Source organism: Psammomys obesus, unplaced genomic scaffold (genome assembly GCF_907164565.1).
Source record: "Psammomys obesus unplaced genomic scaffold, mPsaObe1.curated_primary_1811, whole genome shotgun sequence".
Lineage (NCBI taxonomy): Eukaryota > Metazoa > Chordata > Mammalia > Rodentia > Muridae > Psammomys > Psammomys obesus.
In genome coordinates, this window is record NW_026585894.1 from 19378211 (window position 1) to 19399750 (window position 21540).

General features: G+C 39.4%; 1 protein-coding gene across 2 annotated transcripts in view; it reads left to right on the plus strand.

Moving 5' to 3' along the window:
* Med14 (mediator complex subunit 14) overlaps window positions 1-21540 on the plus strand; it is a 90447-nt gene that overhangs the window by 18344 nt on the left and 50563 nt on the right. For both annotated transcript variants that reach the window (XM_055599528.1, XM_055599529.1), the window contains exon 11: window positions 21316-21441. In XM_055599528.1, the coding sequence (XP_055455503.1) occupies window positions 21316-21441 (126 nt within the window). The remainder of the gene's footprint in view (window positions 1-21315; window positions 21442-21540) is intronic.

The following is a 21540-nucleotide window of genomic DNA, read 5'->3' on the forward strand; positions in this document are numbered from 1 at the left end:
TGTCCTTGTTGTATAGTTTGAGCATGTTTTGGATATATGCCTAGAAGTGGTATAGCTGGATCTTGAGGTAGCACTTTTCTTAATTTTCTGAGAAAGCGCCAGATTGATTTCCAATGTGGTTGATTTCCAAAGTGGTTGCTCATGGATGGGTACGATTAACATAGTGAAAGTGGCCCTCCCACCAAAAGCCAGCTACAGATTCAATGTAATTCCCATCAAAATACCAACACAATTTACAGAACTTGAAAGAACAATTTTCAATTTCATAGGGAGAAACAAAAAACCCAGAATTGCTAAACAATACTGTACAATAAGAGATCTTCTGAAGGTATTTCCACCCCTGATTTCAAGCTGTACTATAGAGCAACAGTAATAAAAACTTCATGGTACTGGCATAGAAACAAAATGGTGGATCAGTGGAATCGAAGAGAAGACCTAGAAATGAACTCACTTTTTTAACTTGCTTTTTGTTTGGTTTGGTTTGGTTCTGAGACAGGGCCTTTCTGTAATACTGTCTGGTCTGGTATTTGCCATGTAGTTAAGGCTGCCCTTGAATTTGTGGCAGTCCTCTTGTCTCGGCCTCTTAAGTACTGAGATCATGGACATGAGTCACTATGTCTCCTTCAGTATTATCTTGCTGTTCAGGAATGCCTTGGCTTTTTGCTTCTGTGTATATAGAGTTTAGGATTATTTATTTTAATTCTGTAAATTTTTAATGGGATCACATTCAAACCAGATCATTTTCATTTTCCAGAATTAGTTCTTCTCATGTATGAGCATTTTGTTCTATCTTTGTGTGATTGATAGATTGAAATGTACTATGTAGCTTATCCTGACCTTAAATTTGTAGCATTCCTACTGCCCAGCTTTTAAAGTGCTGGTATTACAGGTGTGCACCATCACAGTTATTTATGTTATAAGGTCTGGGGATTATACCCAGGATTTTATGAGTGCTAGGTGGCAAATACTATCAACTTAGCTGCATCTCCAGCACCTCTCCAGGGCTTTTATTTTGAAGTGATGTTGATTTTTTTTTTGGAGGCCTGTTATGTAATCTATTGATCATATGGTTTCTCTTGCTAGTCTCTGTGTTGCATTATGTTTAATAATTTGAATTTGTTGACCCATTTTGGCAGGGGGTTGAGATAGTTTCTCTGTGTAGCCTTGTTTTATAGACCTGGCTGTCCTGGAACTCACAGTGATCCGCCTCCGTCTGCCTCCCAAGTGCTGGGGTTATGGGTGTCACCTGTCTTTGCTGAATCCTTCTTACTCTTATGAATTGAAGACAACTTGACCATCTTGATCTTGGAGCATTATCTTTTTTTTTTTTCTTTCTCTTCCTTTTATTCCCTTCCCTTCTTTTATTATTGAACTTAGACAGAGTTTGTTCTCCCAACTACAAAAACAGCATCTACCCTGAGATCCAGGCTGGAGGCGCAGTTCTCAGAGAGGATTTAAAACATATGCAAGAACTGTACAAAAACATGACATTCTCTAGTGTTGTCCAAGAAAATATTCCTACATAATTTTATTCCAAAGCAAGGAGCAACTCCAGCACCACAAAACAAAAACAAAAACAAACCCAAAACAAACCTAAATAAAGAAACATCTCATTTAAAAGTGAAACAAGCTAATACCCTCTCTTCCTGATGGCTCAACTTCCTCCATTTCCTGGAAGACTCAGAGAAGTTGTTTTCCTGCCTGTCTATGAAGAGTCATACCAGTTCTTCTTTACTACCACTAAGAAACAGGTCCCCAATTATTGAGCTAGATTTCCAGAAACTCACAAACTACCCTGAAGCTATCAACAGGGAGGGCCCGAGGGCTACTTGAAAGAGGTCTTTCGAAGAATAAACATTACAGATAACCTTTTAACCTGTAGGTCTAACCTAAACCTATCAGGTAAAAAGAAATAGCCAGAGGCACCGTACTCAGCTGGACAAAAAGGTACAGGATCCTTGCCTCTTAAATGACCTCATGTGTTTTGCAAGAAGTGGTTGTATTTTGGGTCAGGCCATCCCTTTGTTCATTGGGGCTCTGACCTTGTCTTACCTGGAGGGCTAAAGTACCAGAGTCTGTGAAAGATGAGGTTGCACAGAGCTGTCATCCCTGTAGCCTGATTCTTGGCTGCTTTATAGAAGCTTTCTCCAGTAGATGGGTATTTCAGAACAGATAAATTTTCGGAGACTTCATAACTGAAAAAGACTCCCTAACAGCTGCTCGAAACAGGGTACTCTGTGTGCCCAGAGGTCAAACTCTTTCCAGGTGATGATGAGCTTTTTGGCAAACTTCACCAGTAACTCATTGGCTCTAGAAAGATCCATCTCTAAAGAATCATTTGTATATCAACCGTGGAGAAGGAAGAACCATTTGTGGAACATGGTGCCATTTTTTATTGTAGATTGGCAAACATCCCTCCACCCCTAGCATTAGAGCTCCAGAGTAGCAGATAAGGTTTTGGGGAAAAAAACAAAAAACAAAAAACAAACAAACCTGAAAAGGTTCTGATTTAAACAGGACACAACCACATAGGTGAATAGCTTCCAACCCTCTGCTTTGCTGATATTGTCTTGATGGGCCCAGACCATAAGGACAAGGTCAAAAGGGACATGTTCCTGTGAAATCCATCTCCATAGCTAGTATGAACAAAACCGTCTTGATAAACCGTTTTGACAGCTCTTGATAAAGTTTTGCAGACTCTGCTGAGGTGGAACTGGTTTCTAGATGTGAAAGCAGAGCCTGTGTGGTTGAGTGTGCCTTTGGTAAGGCTCATGATAGGCACCCTGTCCCGGAATGATGATCTTCACATCTCTTACATCACACATTTAGGATTCAGTATGGTATTGGATAAACATTTTTCTTTTTTCCATTACAAATCCCCTTAGCTTCATGAAATTGGTTTTCTGAAATTTGTTGAGTTATTTCTTTTTGTTGTTGTTTTGTTTTTTGAGACAGGGTTTCTCTGTGTAGCCTTGGCTATCCTGGACTCACTTTGTAGACCAGGTTGGCCTCAAACTCACAGAGATCCGCCTGCCTCTGCCTCTCTGTGTTCTGGGATCACAGATTTTTTTATTTTTATTTTTATTTTTGAGACAGGCTTTCTCTGTGTATCAAGCCCTGGCTGTCCTAGATTTGCTTGTAGACCAGGCTGGCCTCAAACTCACAGAGATCCCCTGTTTCTGCATCCCAAGTGCTGGGATTAAAGCTGTGTGCCACCATGCCTGTCTTACAGCCTTCACCAAAGCCCATGGTCACATTAGAGGTCATAAGCCTGAGAAGAGTTGCAGGGTTGTTACTTCAGATGCAAACCAGCTAGCTGTCAGTGGCTTGTGAGGGAGGTGTTCTGGGTCTTGTTCACAGGGCTGATTACTGCACTAGTATGGCCTTCATCAATGGCTCCCATGTTGGCCCCCTCATTGGGACCTCAGGGCTTTAGGCAGGTCAGTTTCTGGTCAGGTTTAGGGTGAAACAGAATCTTTTCATTGATTTTTTTTTTTTTTTCCTGGAACCACACATGAGCTTTTAATTGTGCTGCTGAATTTGGTTTGCAAATATTTCCTTGAGTATTTTTGCACTCATGTTCATTAGAAAAATTTTTGTATGCTCATCCTTGTCTGGTTTTGTTATCAGGGTAATACTTCATAGAATGAGTGGTAATGTTCCCTCCCTTTCTATTTTTATGGAATAGTTTGAAGAGTGTTGGTGTTCTTTTTTAAAGCTCCAGTACAATTTGACAGTGATTAATCCATCTGATACTGGATTTTTTTAGCTAAGAAACTTCATTACTTCTTCAGTCTCATTGCTCTTTCTTTATAGATCTGTTTAATGTTTTATATCTCTTGATTTTAATTTAGTACGTCATATCTAACAACTTAGCCATTTCTTCTTGTTTTTTTTTTTTTTTGAAGATAGGTTTTCAAAGTATTCCCTAATTAGCCTCTGGATTTCACTGGTATTTACTGTAATGTTTTTTCATTTCTAATTTTTATTGATTTGCTTTTCTTTCTTAGCCTGGCCTATAAGTATTTGTCTGGAGGACCTGATTTTTGTTTCAGTGAGTCTTTGTATTGCTTTTCATTCCATCTTGTTATTTTCTGCCCTGATCTTGATTAGGCTGTTGAAAAAGCATTTGCTGCTTTGTACTTTTGAAATTTACCGTTTAATACTTGAGAAAAATATTATAGTTTGAGACAGGGTTACTTCTTGTAGCCCCTGTCTGTTCCAGGACTAGCTCTGTAGACCAAGCTGGCATAGAACTCATAGAGATCTGCCTGCCTCTCTGCCTCCCAAGTGCTGGGATTAATGGTGTCTACTTCTGCTGCCTGGCTTGGAGTATATAAATATTAATGAATATACTATATCAATATACTATATATCATTTAATTTTTTATTATTTTATCTTACTTATGTTGGTGTTTTGCCTCTATGTATGTCTGTGTGAGTGTAGTCGCCCACGACCACCAATAGTAACCGCCTGCACAAGGGTCTGGGAATGAAAAGAGACAGAGAACACGAAGAAGTGACGCCAAGACAGTGCTCTGATCAAGGCGCCATCTTTATTTCAGAGTAAACCACTTATGTAGGTTTCCAAGTAAACATATCCACACAAAACAGGAAACTTAACCAAGCAAAACAGGGGGTGTCTGCTGAAAATGACAAGAATAGGGAGCCAGCATGACTTGCATGCACATGACCATCTCAGGTTCAATGGAATGGCTACCTCAGTTCCCCCTTTTTCGTTTATGACCAAAGACTCATAAGGCTTCTTTTCTTTTAATACAACAATAATTATGAAATTATGAAAACTGTTAGGTAAAATCTACATGTGTGTCCAGTCTATGTGTATTTAGGAACTTAGGAGAAAGTATCTGATTATTCTGTCTATCTTTACAAGTTTAGAGTCTTATACCTAAATTAACTTATTCTAAATTAACTTATACCTAAATATCCTAATTAACTTATACCTAAATTAACAATATCCTTACTGATATTACCAATACGAAAGGATTTCCTAATTTCTGAATAACTTAAGTTTAATTGTGGCACTATGACTATTTGGTCTTCAACCCCATCAGAGACTTGAGAAGGAAAAAAATTAGTTGTTATAGTAAATAGGAAGTGCATGTTAGCAGCTTCCAAAAAATAAAAATTGACAGAGACAGTTTGCTGTCTGAACAGTCACCCATAACCCTTTATAACATTGGAGCATCATCTTCAGCCTTCTGGCTCAGAATATTTGACAGACATTTATGTGAAGCAGGAACTGTTTAGGACTTGCTTACCTTGTCCTGCATTTAAGCTTGCCCATTTTTGGCAGAGTTTGTCTGTCGTGAAGTGAGGGTATTTTCTTCACCCGAGTGGCTTGTTTGCCACATTTGAAGCCATCTCCATATGGAGGGTCTTTGATGCTCATCATCTTCTTTCAGGTAGGCGGGGTGCTGCCAGGAAATGACTTGTCTCATTGTCAAAGAATCTTTAAAATAATGAAGACACTTTTTAAATGCCATATTCTGTAAGTCTCTGAAGTTTTTGAAGACTACCTATCTTTATATAATCCACCTGTCTATAGAATCATATCTATCTGTTAAACCTAGGATGTATACTCCTGTGATAAATTAGACTAGTGTCTGACATGACTGAGTTGAATAACTAGCAATTAACTTGCATTACCTAATGCTCTAACCCATTTTTAATAGCTATTTAAAAGTATTGGAAGTAACCTTGACTTTCTATCAATATACTAAAGCTTATACCAATGTATCAAAAACACTTAATATTTGCATCAATATTCAAAATTCTATACTATAGTTAAAATTAACCTTATTTGAGAACAACAAATAAAACCCTAAGTTGAGTAGATTCAATAATTACCTTTTGTCTTATTACTTACTTTTGAATCAATATGCAAATGCTATACCATAGTTAAAATTAATCTTATTTGAGAACAACAAATAAAACCTTAAGTTGAGTAAATTGAATAATCTACCTTTTGTCTTATACAACCTTAAGTTGAGTAGATTCAATAATCTACGTTTTGTCTTATTTTTATAAGATATACCTGTATATTCCTTTTTCACTCTGAAGAAGATCATTAATAATTATAAACATCTCCCAATGACAATAAACATTCATAGCCACAGAAAACCACCAAAAACCTGCCCAACCCCCTTTTTAGGAAAATTGGACATCGTTCTCAAGGATTTCTTCTAGCTGACAGTTTGGACACGTAGAATTCCTGTAATGGGGCCCAAAGAAACTTGGGAAAAATGGTTAATTAAGCAAGTACTGACATTTGTGGGCCAGTCTTTGAATGTTGAGAGATTTCAGGCTTAATAAAAGTCCTTTTTGGAACAGTCTAAAATGCTGGACCAATTAAGATTAGTAGCTTTCTTCAAAGTTCTTTTGAGAGCAGGCTTTAATGAGTGTCTTTCACTCGCATCGTCATCTTGTAGGCACGGATACACTTGTCACAGGAAGCACAGTCCTCAGACGGGTCCAGGCTCTTTCGATGGCTGAGGACATTGGGGAGGCAGGCTGGCTTGCCGCTTGGGCGCGGGGCGCAGCTGCTCATGGTTGCTCCGCTGGCCCGCTTGTCCCTCCACACTCAAGGATGCGTTCCCTTCCATGCCGGTCCAGCTGCCATACCTTAGTCTCAAATAGGAAGACTGAAGAAGGCACATAAACTTTGGTCCCTGTTTTGCTTTTCGCCAAAGTCCCTGGTCTCTGGAACTTGTGCCTCAGGCTGCAAAAGTTAAAGTGACTCCCATAAAGCTTGAGAGCGCTGTATTTTATGCTGAAGGCAAAGTGCAGCTGAGATTTGGTTAACTGTTTGCTTATATGTCTAGTCTGTGGGACAACAATCTCTTCACATAATTTTGCTTATTACAGTTCTTTCTACAAAGACTGAATTTAAAAGTATCCAACAACATTTTCAATTACGGTAACATTCATAAATTATAAATTAACAAAATTTTTTATATTTGCTTAAAAATCATTTATCAAATGCTAACTTCCAGATTATCTGGAAAACTAAAGATACAGGTTGCTAGAAATCTGGCATCCCAATTAAATTCTGGTTTTTAAAAGTATATAAAATGTCCCTCAAATTACTCCAAGTCCCACTGCAGAAGTGTTTATTTCACCCTTTTCATAAGGTATTAAGTTTACAACTTGCTAAACATTTTACCCAAACATGGGAAAACTGCCTGGAAATGCAAAGCACAGTGAAGTAGGACAGAGTCATTTCGGCCCCAGCACTGAGACCTGCAAATCTGGAGTCTTCAAAGTTGCATGGCTGCAAGATGGTCACTGCTAACAAGCTATTTCTCAGTTTTATTTCAGAAGAAACAATGTATTTCAGAAACTGCAGTTCAGTAGACTGTTCTACGTTTACTCTTTGGATGGACAAAAAAACAAAAACAAAAAAAACCCAAAAACCCAAAATACATTTAAACAGCAGCTGAACAGAACTTAATAAAAAGTAAATCAACTTTGCAATTAGTTAACTTTGGCATCTGAATACATAATGTTTATCAGTGTCATCTATGCAGTGACTAGTCCAGGATGTGCAGCATTTTCAGAATCCCTGTGTGTCCCTTATATGCAAGTTTCTTTCCCCCATAAATTAACAGGCAATCCTTTAATGATGAAAGGTTTAACAGTTCCTGATTTTTCCTCCTCATCTTTCTAAGTAAGCATTTGAGAACTAATGCCCACTTCCCTGAAGGCGGGTAATAGTAGGCCCTTTAGGCCAATTCTGGGGCCTGTAGTTTTTTACCCACTTGGTCCCAAACCGCTATATTCAAAGTCCCACTTTCAGGAAACCAGGGATGATTAACATCTACTTGATTTAAAAACTCCTAAAGAGGGGCTGGAGAGATGGCTCAGAGGTTAAGAGCAATGTCTGTACATACAAAGGTCCTGAGTTCAACTCCCAGCAACCACATGGTGGCTCATAACCATCTATAATGAGATCTGGTGCCCTCTTGTGGCATGCAGGCAGAATACTGTATACATAATAAAAAAAAATATTAAAAAAAAAGTCCTAAAGAGTTCGACTTTCAAACCCAACTCCTTGTGTTTTGAGTAATTGAGCATTTCAATAAATGCTCCCCTGCTATTGCTCTGTGCCATATTGTGCTGTTTGACTCTTGGTGATGGGCGATCACCAATGTGCTTTCCTTTTGGCCCAATCAATGTCCTAAGTCACAGCGTTCCTCAGCAGGTCCCTCATTGTCAGGTTTAATCCCGGGTTTTGGCACCACCTGTAGTCGCCCACGACCACCAATAGTAACCGCCTGCACAAGGGTCTGGGAATGAAAAGAGACAGAGAACACGAAGAAGTGACGCCAAGACAGTGCTCTGATCAAGGCACCATCTTTATTTCAGAGTAAACCACTTATGTAGGTTTCCAAGTAAACATATCTAAGCAAAACAGGAGGCTTAACTAGGCAAAACAGGAGGCTTAACCAAGCAAAACAGGAGATGTCTGCTGAAAACAAGAATAGCGAGCCAGCATGACTTGCACACATGTGACCATCTCACGTCCAATGGCATGGCTACCTCATGTGAGCATGTGGATCCCCTGGAACTAGAATTACAGACAGTTGGTTTGAACCTGGATCCTTTGGAAGAATGGCCAGTGTTCTTAACTGCTGAGCCATCTCTCCAGCCTTTTATATCATTTTCATTACAGTTTTTTATTCATGTGCTTGGGATGGGGAGGTATGAATGACACAGCATATTTGTGGAGGTCAAATGACAGCTTATAGAAGTCAGTTTTCTGTGAGTCCTAGGGATTGAACTCAGGTCCTCAGGCTTCACTGTGAGTGCTTGTACCAGTTGAAGTCATCTAACTAGCCCTGTCATATCATTTCAATGTGTATTTCTTGTTTCATGTTTTTTGATAATATCACAATTTGGTATTAACATTTGTTTTATACTATGAGAATGTTAGACAAAACAGAAATTCTAGTGGTTTTCTGACTTGAAACATTGACAAAGTATTTGGAATTGCAAATAAATACATAGTACATTAGGGATTTAAGGTTTACAAAGTAGATAGAGCTTTGAAGGTAATAGTGTAGTGGCTAACCATCAGAAGCTGACAAGGACCAATTGAGAGCAATTCTGGAAGCTGATCATCTCATACCTATATTAATATTGCCAAAAATCTCAGCATGGACCACATAGTTGTTGTTTGGGATTTGAAGCACATTGGAAGGGTAAGAAACAGCTCAGAAGCAGACCTAAAATCCTAACAATTGTTGAACCACCAGTCTCTCCTATTCTATAGAAACAAGCCATTTCTCTATTGGAATTGTGATGTGTGACTGACAACGACTAGCTCAATGGAAAAAGCTGGAAAAAGCTCTGAAGCACTCTGCCAACTCAAACTTTCATCCAGAGAGGATCATGTCACTGTTTGGTGGTCTTTCGCCAGCCCGACCCATTATAGTTTTTTGAATCTTGGTGGAATTATTACATATAAGAAGTATGCTCAGCAAATCAAAGAGCTGCATAAAAAACTGCAGTGCCTGTTCCTCGTATTCATCAACAGAAGGGCCCAGTTCTTTTTTAGGACAGCAGCCACTTGCATGTCACACAACTAGCGTACAGAACTTGAACAAGGGGCTGGAGAGATGGGGTCAGTAGTTTGTTGTTTCAGGAGACCCAAGTTGCTTTTAGCACTCAACATTGTGTGGCTCACGACCACCTGTAACTCTAGCTCTGGGGGTCTAGCACTCTCTTCTCGCTCCAGGGTCACCCACATACATAGTTTTTTAAGAAAAAGTTTTTAAAAGTTAAATGAATTGGGCGACAGGGTTTCGCCTAATCCACTGCATTCACTGACCTCACCAGCAGGCTACTGCTTCTTCAAGCATCTTGACATCTTTTTGGAGGAAAAATGCTTCCATGACCATCAGAATGCAGGAAATGCTTTCCATGAATTTTTACACTTCAGGAATAAAACTTACTTCCAATGGTGAAAAATGTGTTAGTTGTAATGGTTCCTATTTTGATTAATTCAAGATGTTTGAGCTTAGTTATAGTATAAAAACCAAACTGCAATTCAGTGGTCTTTTTGTTCATTTGAGAGGGTTTCACTTTGTAGTCCTGGCTATCCTGGGACTCAAGCTAGACTTGAATGCAGACCAGCCTGCAGATGCCTCCCAGGTTGCTGAGATTAAAGGTGTGCACTTCCACAACCACCTTGCAGTTCCTTTTGCACCAACCTAGCATTTCTATCTACTGAGTATGTGTTCAGCTTGTACTCATTTTTCTGAGACCTTGCACCCAACATTGTTGCTTGAGAGCTCTGGGTTTGTAGTTTAGCATTCCTTTCCCTCTTAGAACTGTTGATATATACTGCAGAGGTTCTCGTAATTGTGTCTTCATTTTCATTTGACCATAGGAATTTATAGTTTCCTCTTGCTTTCTTCAGTGACCTACTAATCACTTGAGAGTATGTAGTTTAGTATTTATATACCTATGTAGTCTTTATAGTTTTTTTGTATTGATTTGTAGTTTCAGTCTCAGGACCTGATAAAATATAAGGAATTGTTTTAACTGTAAGTCAGGAGTGACGGATGGTACACACCTTTAATCTCAGCACTCAGGAGACAGAAAGAAGATAGGTCAGCATTTGAGGTCAGCCTGGTTTACATAGCAAGTTCTAGGCTTTCCAAGGCCGTGGTAGTAAGACAAGCAGTGGTGATGCATGCCTTTAATCCTGGCACTCAGGGAACAGGCTAGCCTGGTCTACAGAGTTGGTTCCAGGACAGCCAAGGCTACACAGAGAAACCCCATCTCAAAAAACCAAAGCCAACCAAACAAAAAAATCCAAAATCCCCCAAAACTTTTTTTTTGGGGGGGTGTATTTGTTAAGACCTTATTTATGGTCTAAAATGTGATCTATTTTAGTTTCATGGGCTGCCACTAAGTGTGGGTTCTTAGTAGGTAGTTGGATTGAATGTTTTATATGTCTGTTACATCCATTTGACCTACGGTGTACATTTAATTTTAACGTTGATCTGTTGACTTATTTTGGTATGGATCACTTTTCTATTGATGAAAATGGAGTATTAAAGTCATTGAGTTTTGTATCTAGTTTGTTGAAATTGGATATACTACTGGGAAGTGGTGGCCCAAGCCTTTAATCCCAGCACTCACAGAGGCAGAGGCAGAGGCAGGCAGATCTGTGTGACCAGACTGAGTTTGAGACCAGATTAGCTCTAGAGAGCTAATTTCAAGACAGCCAGGACTATACAAAGAAACCCTGTCTTAAAATAAAGAAAGCCCGCAAAACAAAACAATGAAAGAAATCATATACCAATGCTCAGGGTAGAGATAATTACAAAATCATTTAATCTTGATGCATTGTTTCATTTATTAATAGATACTAACCTTTACTTTTCTGAGTAATTTTTACTTGTCTTCGAATATCTAATTTTGCATGGGGTTTTTAAAACTGATAATTGATGCAGTAGTCTTGGTAGCAGTTACTTACTGTAGGTCTTGAATTCCTTCCTCCCTCCCTCCTTCCCTCCCTCCCTCCCTCCCTCCCTCCCTCCCTCCCTCTCTTTCTTAATTTCTTTCTTCTTCTTCTTCTTTTTTTTTTTTTTGCTTTCCTAGATTTTAGAGCTTCTGCCGAGAGGTCAGTCTGGCATTAATTCTGAAAACTTTGACTTTGATTTGCCATTTTTTTCTTGTACTTTTTTAAATGTCTTTATAACCATATAAATAATGTGTTTCATTGTATAGTTCATGCATAGATATAATGTATTTTGGTCATCCTCCACCCTCTTCTCCTGTTCCCATTCCTGATTGCTCCTTCCCAGCTAGTTTCCCTCCTACTTTTTTTGTTTTTGTTTTTGTATATATGAACAAGTGACTTTAATTAAGTTATTTACAGGACATGGTCAAGTGACCAGTGGCTATGCACACTGCTGAAAGTCTTTCATTCCCCAGTCATCACTTAACAACCTATAGAACCCCTTGCAGCTCATTTTCAGAACTGGATGTTTAACTATTAGGTGTGTAGAGAGGTTCTTTTCTGGGTTGTGTATGTTGTGTCTCAGAATGCTCTTTGTGTTTATTCTTTTCTTTCCACAAAAATAAGATTCCTCATACAATAATGTTGAACAGATTTTGTCTTTAGTATTTAATCTCAGATGCTTCTATGCAATGGAATTTATTTATTTTATTTAATCAATCAATTAATCAATTTTTTTAAGCAAGGGCTAATGTAGTTCATACAGTCCTTGAACTTCTAATCCTCCTGACCTCACTTTTCAAAATCTGTGATTACAAGTGTTTGTCATCATGCCTCTCACTATTCTGTGGATTCATCCTTTTCTTTATTTCCACTTCATTCCGTCCGTCCCTCTCTCCCTCCCTCCCTTCCTCTTTGAATTTTTACCTGCCTTCCTTATTTGTCTTGGTGCCAGAGATTGAACCTAGAACCTCAGATATTCTAGGCAGGAGTTCTACCACGAAGCTGTCCATACCCCAAACTCATCTAATGGAGTCTTTTATTCTTTTTGGTTTTTTGAAACAGGCTTTCTTTGTATAGACTTGGCTGTCCTGTACTTTGTGTACCAGGCTGGCCTTGAACTGACAGCAATCCACCTGCCTCTGCCTCCACTTTTGGTAAAGTTAATTTTTTTTTTAATCAAGGAATGTTTTTGCCTTCATGTATGTATATGTGTACCTAGTGCCTAGGGAGGTCAGAATAGGCTGTCAGATACCTTGGAACTGGACCTGGTTGGTATAAATTATGATGTGGGTGCTAGGAACTTAACCTGAGTCCTTTGAAAGAACAACAAGTATTCTTAGCCAGGCAATCATCTGTCTACTTAATTCCATAGATTATTAACTTGGCTGTTTGGTAATGCTGGTTTATTTGTTGATGTCTAATAGAATTTCGTTACCCTTGTCTCCTCTCTCTGGCATTGTGTTTTTTGCTTGATTCATTTTACTTTTTATTTAATTAAAAATGGTGTGTAGGAATGTTTGTGTTCATGTTTATTTACCATGTGTGCCTGATGCTTGCAGATGTCAGATGAAGGCATTAGATCTAGAATTGGAGTGAAGGGCTAGTTGTGAGCCATAATGTGGGTGTTAGAAATTTTATTGGTTCCTATACAAGAAGCAACAAGTGTTGTTAACCACAGGGTCAGCTCCAGCCCCTTGATTTTAGTGTATTGGTGAAACTTGCCACTGGGGTTTTCATTTGGTTTATTTAGTTTTTCATTTCTATGAATATTTCCGTTTTCCTGCATTCTCAACGTCTCTTTCTTTGCTGAACTTCTCATTGGTGTTGTTAATTTCACATTTGTTTTTCAGGCTTTTGAAATCTGGATCCACCCTCCCCCTCATCTCCTCCTATGCCCCTCTTGAAGTCCACTGATAGGGGAGATTCTCCTCCCCTTCCATCTGACCTTAGTTTATTAGGTTTCATTAGGACTGGCTGCATTGTCGTCCTCTGTGGCCTGGCAAGGCTGCTTCCCCCACAGGGGGGTGGTGGTCAAAAAGCCCACCACTTAGTTCATGTCAGACAGTCCCTGATCCCCTTACTAGGGTACCCACTTGGAGACTGAGCTGCCATGGGCTACATCTGAGCAGGGGTTCTAGGTTATATCTATGAATGGTCCTTGGTTGGAGTATCAGTCACAGAAAAGACCCCTGTACCCAAATTTTTTTTGGTTCTGTTGCTCTCCTTGTGGAGCTCCTGCCTACTTCATGTCTTTCTATCTATCTCCCCCTTCTTTCATATGATTCCCTGTACTCTGAGCAAAGTTTGGCTATGAGTCTCAGCATCTGCTTTGATACACTGCTGGGTAGTGTCTTTCAGAGGCCCTCTGTGGTAGACTCCTCTCCTGTTTCCTGTTTTCTCCTTCTTCCAATGTCCATCCCATTTGTCTTAGCTGAATGAGGACTGAGCATCTTACCGAGGGTCCTGCTTCTTGCTTAGCTTCTTTAGGTATACAGAATTTAGTATGTTTATCCTATACTATATGTCTAATATCCACTTATAAGTGAGTATATACCATGTTTGTCTTTCTGCTTCTGGGATACCTCACTCAGGATGATCTTTTCTAGATCCCACCATTTGCCTGCAAATTTCATGATTTCCTTGTTTTTCATTGCTGAGTAGTATTTCATTGTGTAAATGTAACACAATTTCTGTATCCATTCCTCCCTTGAGGGTTGTTTCCAGGTTCTGGCTGTTACGAATAAAGCTGCTACAAACATGGTTGAACAAGTGTGTAGGCATACTTTTTAACTCTATTTTATTTAGGATTCTTAGGCCTCTTTTCCCCTTGTCTACCCCAGTTTCTTTGAACACTCCAATACTGGGTAGGAGAGAAAGGATCCTGTTTAGTGTCATCAGGTTCCTTTTTGAAAGTCCAGTCTTCATTTCAGGACATCTTCAACTGCTTCTCATCCATCAAACTGTATCAACAGCAATCAGGAGCAGCATGGTGGACACCAGCAGCCCTCTTCTTTCTCAGAGCCCCCTTTCTCTGGGCCCTGGCATTTATTCCCTCTCCAGAGTCCTCAGATTTAAACTATCGGCAGCTGGCAAAGGTCCCCTCTCAGAGTCTGCATGAATCAAATAGTCTGCTGCTGTGGACCATCTGAATCAGTGCAGTATCCTACATGTGGGATCAAAACAAAACAAAAGTATTGCACACTAAAGAAAAATGCATAAACAAAATAAGATAAATATAAAAATAATAAAAATAAAAACAAGTTTTAGTGGGAGGGAAATTTAAATTATTTTGAAGTCTGTACTGTGGATATATTTTTGTGCTTATTTTTCTTTAATAATAAGAGTAACTAAAATTCAACAAATATTTACCTGTTTTTTTTTTTTATTATTAAAAAGACTCAATATGGCAGTTCACACTTAAAATGCCAGCACTCAAGAGGCTGCAGCTGGAGGATCTGGAGTTCAAGGCCAGCCTGGACTACATAGTGAGCTCAGGGCCATCATTTCAACAGCTCCATACATAGAGTAAAAAGAATACTGAAAGTATAATAAAATGAAGCAAGTAGGAGAAGGGGGGAAACTAAATGGCAACGTGTCTGCACTGTTTTTTCTGTGTATTCTAATTACTGTTAGTCTTTCATGTGGGGGGTGTCAATTGAAGTTGGAGTCTCTTCTTTTTCCTGTTGTTTAGTAGGGGCACAGAGCCTGAACCAGTCAAGTGTCGGATGTCCAACAGCTGTCTTCATTTTGGGAGGTTCCCTTCTTTGCATACTGGAAACCTCTGCTGGCCCCTTTTAGATTGCTGCCTATGAGCGCTGCAGGTTGTCCCATCCTCCAGAGACTCCCCAGCGGAATGCCGGCGGGGGTGGGGTGGGGGGTCCTCAAGAAAGCAGAGCACTGACATCTGCACTGGCAGTCTGTGTCTCAGTGCTCTGAATACAGCAGTGTAAACACCCTTCAGGAGGGAAAGGCTGCAGAAGGTGAGAGAATTCCGCTGGACCTGAGCTCCAGAGTTCTCAGTCCCACCAGCAGAGAAGCTTGCAGCAGACAGGTGTCTCCAAAGTTTGGGCTGCCTGCTGACCTTGCCCTTGGTCTGTAAGACTGTGCCTGGGGTCTGTCCTTAGCGTCAACCCTTCAATGCCCAAGCCTCCTGCTGCCTGTGCACATCTGGCTCTCCTGCTCTTCACAGCTGCCTTTCACTACAGTCTTCTACCCAGGGGCTGTAGTGTTGTCCCCCAGGCTCCTTGACTTGTGATTGTTCCATAATAGTTCCTGCTTTAAATAGTAGGCCTCCTCTCAAAATGGCATCCAATCACAGACCTTCAAGACCTTCATGAGAAAGTGGACCTCATCTCCTCTACTGACTCATCACACAGGTGGAGTCATTCTCTTATCAAATCCCCAGCTGAGAATGGAATCCTCTGCTGTTGGTAGAACTGCCAGTCGCTTTATCAGGGCTTCCTAGCCTAACTTTTGGATGAGGCTTCTGTGTTGGGTCTTGTGCCCACCCTGGCCCTCCCCACCAGGGAGTCTTAACATTTCTAGGAACTTGGGGAAGGGAAGCTTAGCAAAAATGCAAATGTGAGCCTTAGGAAAGAAAGGCAGGCAGGCCAGAACTGGGGTGAATGTATTGGTTAAGTGCTTCTCTCCCCTCCTGTCCGGCTGTATGTTTGTGTGTATTTGTTAATTGTTAGTGTTCAATAATCTTAATTATAAGCTTCAGTAGAAGCTACATCCTTTCATCTTTCAAATAAAGATGTTAAATAGAGGTCTAAAAATTCTGATTAGAATGTATAATTGAAACTCATGGGAACTAGAAAGGGCAGTAATCCCCCATTCTTTTTTCTTAGCAATATTGTTGAAATATTCATGTACATTTCATGGGACTTTTAATATACTTAGAACAATTCAGCTTTAGAATATTTCAGCCATCAGCCATCTCCCAAAGAAACCTTCTCTTCACCAGGGAGCATTCTGCATTTAATTATCTCTAGCTCCTGGCAGCTACTCATCTACTTTGTAGGTTAATCTGTGTAAACATTTCATGTACATGAGTCATGTAATGAGTGTTCTTTTGCATATTGTTTTAGAGGTTTATCTATGTTATAGTAGGTTCTCAATAATTAATCTTACTGTCATATATACCATCATTTCAGTGATGGACATTGTGGTAATTTTTAATTTTTAACTATTGTGAATATTTGTCCAAGATTTTGTGTGGACATACACTTTTATTTTTCTTGCATATATACTGATGAGCTGGGTGGTCTGGCCACTGTTTAATATTTTGACAATATTTGAACAATATTTCAAAATGTGTGTAACTGTTCTGATTTCTCCATAGTCTCATCAGTGCTAGTTATTGTTGCTTTTCGTATTTAGCCATCCTAGTGAGTGTAAAGTGAGATTTCATTATATTTTTGACTTGTATGATGCCCTATGTTGAGCATCTTTTCATATCTTCAGCAAAAAATTTGTTCAGATCCTTTGTCCATTCTATAACTGCATTTTCTTTTTTCTTATTGAATTCTAAGAGTTCTTTTTATATTTTGGATATAATTCCATTATGATTTGTAATAATTTTTTTCATGCTTGATAACTTTCTTTATGGTATTTCTACTGTTGATTTCCATTCCTTCCTTCCTTCCTTTTTTGATAGGGTGTCATGTGGTTGGACTCAGATTTGCTGTCACCGAGAGTGGCTTGAACTCTTGGTTCTCCTACTTCCATCTTCCAAAAGTTTCCAAGCACTAGTACTAAAGGTTTACATGCCCAGATTTTTTGTTTGTTTTTTGAAATAGGATCTTACACTGTGCCCCTGGTTGGCTTGTTACTTTGTATAGATCAGGCTGATCTTGAACTTGAGGCAATCCTCCCACCTCTACTACCCTAGTTTTGAGATTATAGGTGTACGCCACTATGTTCAGATATTTTTTTTAAGTTTAAATGGCACTCAGCGTATATTTTCCTTTTGTTTATCCACCTTATGTTATACTTAAGAATCGATGTCTTAAAAACTTGAGATTCCAAAAACATACACTTATATTTTCTTTAAAGGTTCATATCTAGCTCTGAATCATTGAGTTCATTTTTGTGTATGGTATAAGATAGGTGTCAAGGACACTATGCAGTTGTATCAGTAACATTTTTTAAAGAAAACTTATAAGCATTTTGTACGTCTCCCCCCAAACAAGGGTTCATTATGTAGCCCCTGCTGTCCTGGAATTCACTCTGTAGACCAAGCTGGCCTGGATAGAGATCTGCCTGCCTTGGCCTCTTGAGTGTTGAGATTAAAGGCATATGCCACTACATGTGGCTAAGCATTTTGCAGACTTTATTTTTCTAATTTCTAATTTTACAAAGTAATAAAAATCTAAAATTTTATTGTTGGAGCTCTAGAAAGTGAAGATTAGTGATGTTGTGATAGGCGTTTGATTACTTTGGTTTACATCATTGTTAAAAATAATTGCTAAAGTTTAATTAAAAAAGGTTGGCATAATTGCCCAGGGGATATTATTTTCAAACATAATCTCTAGGGCTGAGGATGCAGCTCAGTTGGTTGACTGCTTGTCTGGCATTCATAAAAACTTGGGTTCACCTACTGAGGGGGGAGCAGCCTTGCCAGGCCACAGAGAATGACAATGCAGACAGTCCTGATGAGACCTGATAGGCTAGGGTCAGAGGGAAGGGGAAGAGGACCTCCATTATCAGTGGACTGGGGGAGGGATATGGGAGGAGAAGAGAGACGGAGGGTGGGATTGGGAGGGCATGAGGGAGGGGGCTACAGCTTGGATACAAAGTGAATAAACTAATTAATAAATAATTAAAAAGAAAAAAACAAAAACCTTGGGTTCAACCTCATCTCTACATAAAATCCAGTGCATTGGTCTGTGCCTGTAATCTTAACAGTGGGAAGTAGAGGCTCAGAGATTGAGGTAGCGATTAGGAATTCAAGATTACCTTGAACTACATTGGCTAGCTTGGGGTACTTACATAAACCACCATATATCAAATCAAATGTGAACTCTTAAACTATTTTTGAAGTCAGGGTCTCCTTACGCAGCCCTAGTTGGCCTGGAAATTGTTAGCCTCACTAACAATTTGAGGCTGGAGGTTGGCCCAAACTCACAAGAGTTCTGTCTGCCTCAGGCTCCAGATGAAAAGTGTGTGCCACCACACCTGGCTAAGTGTAAACACATGCTCTGGTGGCAGTGCTTGGGGTACTGATTTAAGTTCTCAGAATTTCTCTTGCATGCGTACTGCAGAGCTGTCTCAGAAGATCTGAGTTCAGCTGCATACTCTCCAACATATCATATACATGCTTTGGGCCCTATTCTCCAACTGCAATTAGAAGCTATTGTCAGCATAGCTTCTTTCTAGGTCTCTGGTTTCAGTAGAAACACATGCTGCCTCGGTTTTTTCAAGCCCTGTTACTATGGTCCTAGGTATTTGAGATAGTGATTTGGAAATGAGGAGGGAGCTTCCTGTTGAGATTGGTCCCTCAAGTCCTGTTTATTAGCACTTTTCGAAAATGAGGACTACCAGGGAAGAGGGTCTGTTCAGCCACCATTTTAGGGTATAAATTGTTGTTTTGAGACAGAGTCTCGCTCTGTAGTCATGGTTAGCGTGAAACTCAAAGAGATCATCCTGGTTCTGTCTCCAAGTCAGCGCCAGGATTAAAGTTGCGTGTGCCTGGCCTATAGAACTGTAGTCCATTCTTTGAATCTCTTAGTTCTGTTGCTCTCAGTCTGTTGCTTTTCTCCCAATTCCTAACTGGAATAGCCTGAAGTGAGTGATTTAGAGATTGGAGAATTTCAAGAAAGGCCTCAGGGAAGGCATACCTGCTGGGCTTTGGAATAACAGAAAAGTATAGTTTCTGTATGTTTTCCTTGGGGGGGAAGTTGCCTCAGGAAACCAGGTGTGAGAAGACCAAAACAGCACAAGGCAGGGTGTTATGACATGGCCAGTTCTCAGTGAGGTCTGAGTCTTGGAAGTCTCCACCCACTAGACCTGAATTGGCATTGTTAGGTGGAAGCAGGATATTACAAATAACCATTCTTCATTGTGCTTAGTTTCATATTTCTCTTCATTTTCTCACAAATAAAACCAATCAACCAGCTAGACCCACGAAGTGGTGGCCATAGAGTGTATTCAAAAATAAGTATCAAAGCTATTTTTTGATGTATATTTTCTGATGCCTATCTGTACAAGATTATTCAAATTTGATAATTAGATCAAAATTATAATTGTCCCAACTGCCAGTTGTACTTTATTTTATAGTTTAAAATGATTTTGCTTTAAAGACTATATGCTTTGTAGCCTTTCACAAATTTTAACTATATAGAAATGTTTTTACAAATCAGTAACTCCTATCAGGTGATGTGGCTCTCTAGTAGAGTATAGACTTAGGCAGAACATGTTTAAGATTCCCAGTGCCACATAAACACACACGGCATCGGCAACCCTGCTTCAAAATGTAAAGACTTAGTATAATGCATAATATAATATGTTCAGCAAGACACTACTGGTTTAATTTGTTGTGCTGGTGTTGAGTTATAAAACACTGTAACAGGTTTTTTTAGTCTGCTTCAGCTTTTTACTTTTTAATTTTGTTTCTCTAGTTAGCACCAGTGGTGTCTTCCCCATTTTGAATACTGCAAATTCACAGCGGGTGGCGGGCTGTCTCTGTGACTCCTAAAGGAATGGTGGCTCACCCTTTATAACAGCTTCCCTTGGGAGGCTGAAGCAGGGTTGCTGACAGGTAGGCCAACCTGGCCTGCGGAGTGGGTGCCTACAGGGTAGATCCTCTCTTAAAACAAAAGTGAATGTAAATGATGTGCGTTTCTCACTCATGCCATAACCAGGCCTTGGCCTGCTCAGCTAGACGAGACTGGGCATATTCATTGTAGGATGGCTACAAATTCTTTTTGCAGGGGGCCACAGGACTTTTCTTTTTCAATCCCTGCTCTCAGTGGTACTAATTGCTTTAAGTGCTTTGCCCTTCTAGGTTTCATTATGACGGCTTGAGGGATTAAAGGACAAATTCATAGGGCCTTGTGGAAATACCACCAAACTGCTAGACTAAATATATTGTCAGCTTTAGAGGTTTAATTATAGGAATTGTCTACGTCCTTATCCAGGACTTGAAAATGAGGCATACAAATGAGAAAAAAAAAAGTTCCCATGTAATAATGCTGAATAGTTCTTAAGTGTTTCTTGAAAAACATGAGCTTTTTCTGTCAGGAAGAAAAAAAAAAAACCTCTTTAAAAAAAGAAAAGAAAAATTACATTGAAAATCTTAGCTGGCTATAAATTGGTGTACTATTTTTTTCTTGAGACTTTTAAACTAATTAAGAAAATCTTAGCTGGCCCTTGCTAGCACACACCTTTAATCCCAGCACTTTAGGGAGGTAGAGGCAAATAGATCTCTGACTTTAAGGTCAGCCTGGACTACACCGAAAAATCTTGTCTGAAAAAAGAAAAAACATAACTCTGACCTATTGAGTGGAAGTAACTCACTTAATTGGGATTGGTCTTTTATTAGATGGAGTAACCCTTTTTTAAAATTGGATTTCAGATTTTTCCCTCTCTTTTTCTTTCATACACAACACACACATACACACACACATCTTTTGTGAATCAACCAGAAAATGTCGTTTTTCCTTTTCAGCTACTACTGACACTGTGATTCAGCTCCAGACTTTGTGAAATCATGTCTTTTCTTTTATATTCAGACTTCCCTTTATTTCTACTTATTGAAAATTTATTTTGAGAAAATAATAAGAAAGAAAAATAATTTTTAATTCTCAACTGTTTAGCTTCCATAGAAACTGCACTTCCAGCTCTTGTTGTTCCCATCTTGGAGCCCTGTGGTAATTCAGAGTGCCTGCACATTTTTGTAGATTTGCATTCTGGGATGTTCCAATTGATGCTTTATGGACTTGGTAAGTAAGTGTACTAAGTATGACTAAATGGTAGTCACTCAATATAAGAATTTGTGTGTGTGTGTGTGTGTGTGTGTGTGTGTGTGTGTGTGTGTGTGT